The 6847-nt window shown below is 39.5% G+C and overlaps 1 protein-coding gene across 2 annotated transcripts in view; it reads left to right on the top strand.

Annotated features, from left to right (window-relative positions):
• The window catches only part of SEC24B (SEC24 homolog B, COPII coat complex component), a 91460-nt gene that overhangs the window by 37822 nt on the left and 46791 nt on the right, over positions 1-6847 (top strand). For both annotated transcript variants that reach the window (XM_045284112.1, XM_045284111.1), the window contains 2 exons: positions 166-246; positions 5222-5445. In XM_045284112.1, coding sequence (XP_045140047.1) covers positions 166-246; positions 5222-5445 — 305 coding nt within the window. The remainder of the gene's footprint in view (positions 1-165; positions 247-5221; positions 5446-6847) is intronic.

Raw genomic sequence — 6847 nt, 5'->3', positions numbered from 1 at the left:
GATTTTTAAAATGTCTTTAAACATCAGTCTTATCTTTTGTGGTGTTTTGTTTTGAATGTCAAATCAGGAGTTTTCCTAGTTCAGCAAAACATCTTTTTCAAATTTGCCGAAGGCTGTTCCAAGATACATTGTTGCTGTGCACTTAATACTTTGTTTTCCTTATAGGCGTTGATAGCTCCTCTACCACAAGCAGTGCTTCTCCAATGCCCAACAGCTACGATGCCTTAGAAGGAGGCAACTATCCAGGTAATATATTGTTTTGTGTTTGGTTGAGGTTCATTATAAGAGTTAGTAACCATTCATTGCTTTGAAACATGAAAATTTATTATATGTATAATATTTATAATTATTCTATATAGTTAACAGACAATTGGGGGCTCGCACAGCTCTTATCACAATCCATCCATCCATCCATTGTGTCAAGCACATTTATACATAGGTTGCCATCAGCATTTTCAAAACATTTTCTTTCTACTCAAGCCCTTGGTATCAGCTCATTTCCCCACCTCCCTCATGAACCCTTGATAATTTATAATTCCCCCACCCCCCATGAACAGACAATATTTTCAACAGAAAAATAAACCCTTTGATTTTCTTGGCAACTTTAAAAAATTATCTAATTTATTTACTTTAAAGGTGTTATCTTTGACAATGGTCTGCTTCCATTCACTAGGCCTTCAGTATCTGGCAGTGTTTTCATGCCATGCATAAAGTCCTTTGTATTCTCCTCTTATTCTGGAAGCTCTGCTGAAACCTGTTCCCTACTGGCATTTGAAATACCAGTTTCATAGCATCCAGCATCACAATAACACGAAAGCCATCACAGTACAACAAATTGACAGAAGGGGTGGAATGCATTAATTTACAAGTGTTAAAGGAGCCATAGTGCAGCTGTGGGTTAGTTGTTGGGCTGCTGACCACAAGTTCAAACCCAACACATTGAGAAAGGTGGTGGGACTATGTACTCCTCTAAAGGATTTACAGTCATAGAAAACCTATTACAAGGTTGCGGCCAGTCAGAATCAATTCGATAGCAATGGCCTTGGTTATTTTTGGTTTAGTAATGTTAAGTGATAAATGACTGCTATGAATGTTGTTTCTTTTTTTAAGAGAACAGTTATTAAGTCTTAAATAGGACAAGGACAAGATAACTACAGAGACACAGCATGCAGATGAGGGAGACCATGAGCCAGCCCAAGGTCATAATGGTGTTCAAGGGTTTGCTGAGATTCAGAGTTTTAAAAAGGGCAAAGAAAACTGTCACAAAAACATGGTTGGCAGCAAATGGGTACATCCTAGTTACCAGTAGAATTCTCGAAGTGGGACCAGTGGCCATGATTCGGACACTTACGTTAACTTAGAGTAGCTTACGATAATTGGCCCAAGGGCTTCCTTGCAGTAGTTAGGGTAAGATTCATGTCTTTTAGCTCTCAGGTGTTGTGATCTCCATTGAATAATATTTCTACTTGCCCCCCCAAAATTTATTATTGTACTATACTTCTACCTTTTAGTCTTCCTAAGGGACTTTTAATAATGAATAATCTTTCTCTGCCTAGAATCAAATGGTAGAATCTTTTAATGATTTAAATAATGATTATAGTAGACTGTTTTTTCACTTAAGATTTATTTGGCTTTTAGTGCATACTAGACATTGTTCTACAGGCTGTAACATAGTTCTGGACATTGTCCTTTGTATTGCACTCACAGTTTTGCCTCTGCCAGATAATGCAAACTTCTGGTGGAGGATTGTGGGAAATACCTCATTGTGTCCATGTACTTGTTTTGTTAGAGAAGACAGAATCTGCTAAAAGGCAAATTAGAAAAGAGAGTAGTTGGTACCCTTCTGGCTTTGCTTTTGTTTCTTGGCCGCATTCCTGCTGAGAAAATTAAAACTAAAACAAGTCTCAGCAACATGTATACTTAAAGTTCTTATCTGTTAGAAAAACCAACTGGATTATTTGTTGGAAATAAAGGAGTTGGGGTTTGTCTGTATATCCTCCTGTAAAAACAAGTGGACTGAGCACAATATATAGAACAAGTTCAGTAATTTATTGGTAATTTTTGCAGCTGAATGATGGGTACGTGGGGGTTCTTTATAGTATTCATGTGTGTTTTACTGCCATCAAGTCATTCTGACTCACAATGACCCTGGACAGAATGGAACTGCCCCTGTGAGTTTTTGAGACTAACTTTGTACTATAAATATGTACCGTATGTACTCGTGTATAAGCCGAGTTTTTCAGCACATTTTTTAATGCTGAAAAAGCCCACCTCGGCTATTACTGGAGCGAGGGTCCCATTTACCTGTTTTCTGGTGCAGTGCGGATTCTCCGGTCTCTCCCGTCATCTGCGGGTGCCTGCATCTGCGGGTGCCTGCAGCAGTCCGATGACTGCTGATATCACCACTCTTCTTTTCTCATGCACGCACGCAGCCTCTGTGTTGTCCGTGCAGTACTGGGAAAGAACCTGCCCGCTTCTGTGTGCTGGTACCTGGGGCGCACCGCATCTTATCAGATGAATGTCGGATGCAGCCACACTGTGTTACTGCAAATGTTGCGTTAGCACTTTCCATACATATGCGGTAACGCTGCGTATGCAGTAATGCAGCACATGTAGTAACACCGTGTGTACACAATGCAGTGTGTATATTATGAGCCCTCACACAGGCTGCTGTATGCAAACAGTCATATCATCGCATTCTGGAATATCATCAGCCTGCATTAGCCCTCTAACTATACAAGCTGTGTTGTGTGCATGCGGTAAGGCAGTGTATGTAGTAATGCAGCACATGCAGTAGCAAAGCATGTATAGTATGAACCTAACACAGGCTGCTCTATGCAAACATAGTCATGTCATGACACTCTGGAATATTACCATACCAAACTCTCCAAACCTGGAATACTGTCAGCTCCCTTGGTGATCCAGCATGTTTCAGGTCTCGTGGTGTCTTTTGAGCATGATTCTTTTATGAGGTATCTGTTTTCTGTGGTGAAGTCGATCTGTCTTGCTTCATTCTATTGCCAATTGATTTTACTTGATTATACATATACCGGTAGTTGCCTGGACACCACTGTTTTTACTGTAAATTGACCTCTTTTAAGAACTATAACTAGGGCTTATTTTTGGAGTAGGGCTTATGGTATATTTTGAGAATTCAGTCGCTATGGTATGGCATTCTTTTTTTTTTTTTGGTATGGCATTCTTTTTCAAAGTCTTTTTTTATTCTGTTAAACATGCATCCCAGTACTTCTAATCCTGCACCAAACAAAAACCCAGGTCATACGAAGCAGGTTTCAAACTTAAGGTTGTGTCAAGAGCAGAAGAAAGCAATAACAGTATTGCAAGTAGGGAATTTGCTGTTGACGTAACACGAGTGAGGGAGTGACAGAAAATGAAAGCTGACTTGGAAAAGATTCCAAAGGCAAAAAAGCTCGATGTGGTTTAATGACTTCATATGGGGCTCTAGAGACTGAATTGCATAAATGGGTTATGGAGTGCTGTCAAAATGGTTACTGTGTAACACACATGGGAATTTGCTTTTGTGCCCTTTAAATGGCTAAAGATGACAAAAGCACCAGGCATTGAAAATTTTGTTGCATCAGTAGGATGGTGTACCCGCTTCCTGAATAGGTTTTTCATTCCATTCATTTATCATTTATCATAAAACAAAGAAGGATCCATAACTATGACCTGGAGATATTGGGACTATGGATGAAATACCTATGACCTTTGATCTTCCAAGCAACAGAACTGTCGCAAGTATGGGGACAAAACTACGTATTTCATTCAGAACCACAGGAAATGAGAAAAGCCATTTCACAGCCATTCTGTCATTTTTGCCCAATGGAACTACAGTAAGCTGTGGACTGTCATTATTTTTAAAAGAAAGAACTTGCCAAAAAAGGTTAAATTCCCACCACCAATTACAGTGCACGCGCATGGTTGAAGACGGAACAAAAAAATTGCTGAAAGAAATTTGGAACGGACAACCAGGATCAACCTTAAAGAAAAACCATCAGTGCTCGTTTGAGATATGTTCAGAGCCCACACATCTGATGACATACAAAAAATTGGCAAAGTCTTCTCAAGTTACTTTGGCTGTTATTCCAGGTGGGCTTACATCTGTATTGCAGCCCTTAGCGGTGTGTTTAAATAAACCTTTTCAAAGACTGTGTGTGAAAGATGTGGCATGAGTGGATGTGATCTGGTCAAGCCGACTGACAAAAGTTGGAAATCTGCTGAAGCCCAACATGGAATTGATAGCAAAGTGGGTTCGTGATGCCTGGGAAGAGATTCAAGAGGACCTGGTGCAACGCGCCTTCAAGAAATGTGGCATCAGTAATGCTGTGGGTGGCAGTGAAGACAGCGCTTTGTATGAGAGCGACAGCAGTGATGGTGATGACTGCGAACTCGGTGATGATGACAATGTCTCTGCTGATGACCTCATACCAGCTAAAGCTGAAGCTCTGTTTGGACAGGCAGATGATGGGAAGGAGGAATTCAGTTTTGAGGGACTTTAACTCTTGTGTTTTAGCTTGGTTGCTGATTGAGCTAAGGTTTTTGTACTTTTAAAGTTATTGTTGATACCATATTGTTTTGGTTGACCCTCTTTTCCACTTACAGAGCTAGTTTATGGTTTTTCTTTGAAATAAATATTCAAAAACACTTAACCTTCTGATGGCTCAATTAATGTAATTTTATTGGTATCTATTTTTATTTTGAAATTTGCCAATAGCTGCTGCATTTCCCACCCTAGGCTTATACTTGAGTCAATATGTTTCCCAGTTTTTTTGTGGTAAAATTAGGTGCCTCGGCTTATATTCGGGTTGGCTTATACTCTAGTATATACGGTCACTGTCCATCTGTCTTTTTGAAATGTTGCCATAATGTTTTATTTCAATATAATTTCAAACTTAAAAAGTTGTAAGAAGTGAGTAAAAGAAATTACTTTTTAAATCTACTTTTTAACCTAATAATGCCTCATCTTTCTCCTGAAGAGCAAATGGTGGTTTCTAACTGCTAGCCATGTGCTGAGTGATCAGTGCATGATTCACCAGAGCTCTGCTTTGAGTTGGATTCAACTCGATGGTCGTTTATGTGTGTGTTTGAAAATGTTTGAAAGGAAAAAGAGAAAAACCAAAGGCTGTGGCTCATTTAGGAGGCAAGTGTTTATTAAAGTGTCTTGATTCTCTGACAGCAGTGCTATGTTTTTCTCTGTTAGACATGCTTTCTTCGGCAGCCAGCAGTCCCGCCCCTGATCCTGCCCCTGAACCTGATCATGCTGCAACTCTGGCTCCTGCTGCTCCTCAGCCTACAAAAATGTCCAAGCCTTTTGGCTATGGTTATCCAACTCTTCAGCCTGGTTATCAGAATGCTGCAGCACCACTTAATTCCGGAGTACAGTCCAGTAGCAGCATGTATTCTGGATTCCAGCAGTATACTCAGGTATCAATTGAGTCATGTAAAGTCCCTGCAGTTTTCAAAACCGAGTCTGTTATCAATTATAGCAAATCTATGTTGATGCAAATGGATAACAGGTACAATTACATGCCTGGACCAGAGATACAAGAATTTGGTATCAGTTTTTTATGTGATACATAGAAAAAAGATAAGAAATAAATAAATAGCAATGTTTATCGAGATTTAAATCTAGGTGAAAATATTAGGAGTAATGTTAATTTCTTTACCTTTACAGTGAAGGTACAGGGTCTCAACAGCGTTATTTGGAAATGTGAAGAGATTGGTCTTGGGAATAAGAGTACACTTAAACAGCAAGGCTTTTTATCTGTCTTCATTGTTATCATTCCTGATTGTAGTATTCTCTGTGCTCCAGGCAGAGAACTCAGAGGTAAAGGGAACAGGTACAGAGTGAAAGTGGCTTGTATTGTTAATTGGTGAAAATGCGCTTCATAAAACCAAAGTACTTATAAGTAGACTGCCAGTGGTCTTTTACTCTCACTTTTACAATTAATATTTTAAAATGCAACTATAGCACATTATAAATATTAAAACATTCAACTTGAATTTCTGAAAATCGAAGTCACTCACTTAAAAGTAGCCAAAGTCCTGTCTCAGGCTTCACTTAATCAGTAATCCCTTCCCATTTCAAGGAAGAGAAACCACTGCCCTAACTTCTCATACTATAGACCGGTTTGGTCTAGTCTTAAAAGTTGTATAAATGGGATCAGGCAGTATGGATTCTTTTGTGTCCAAATTTGCTCAACATTAACGGTGTACTGTTCCATTTTTGTGAATATACACAATTCTTTTGTTTTTCATTGTGAACTGAGTTTTCATTTTCAGATGATAAATCTACATTCAAGTTGAAAACCACTGACAAACCACTCCCTTCCCCCTCTCCCTTACCTTATTTTTCTATTGTTGATAAACATTTGAACAAACCTAGTTTAAGGCTGTTAAGAATGTTTTCGTGCCTGTCTTTTTGCGAGCATGTCTTTGTAGGAATGGAAATGCCTGGTCACAGGGGTGTCCTAAGTTCAGTGTGGCTGCCACTGCCATACTGGTTCCACAGAGGATGCTGGGCCTTGTCCCTCCCACGGGCAGGGCCAGAGAGTTCCATTTGCTGTGCATCCTGTCAGCACCTGGAAGTTTAACTGATATTCCGTATTCCCCTTTCATTTTATAAATGGGGAAATCCAGACCCCAATAAATGAAACCTATTTATCCAAGACCCAGACTTTGTAGTTACAACACAAAAGACCCTGCAGTTCTGAGTTAAGCACTGCCCCCACCCCTACCCCTGCTTTAACTGGTAAGGATTTATGCAAAAGAAAATCAAAGTGAGGTTTGATACATGGCTCTCTTTAAAGAGAGATTACAAAACAGA

This window comes from Echinops telfairi, unplaced genomic scaffold (assembly GCF_000313985.2).
Source record: "Echinops telfairi isolate 266 unplaced genomic scaffold, ASM31398v2 ScPeMD7_7468;HRSCAF=8506_0, whole genome shotgun sequence".
NCBI classification, from domain to species: domain Eukaryota; kingdom Metazoa; phylum Chordata; class Mammalia; order Afrosoricida; family Tenrecidae; genus Echinops; species Echinops telfairi.
The sequence above is the reverse complement of the archived record's forward strand: the minus strand, read 5'-3'. Positions and strand labels throughout refer to the sequence as shown.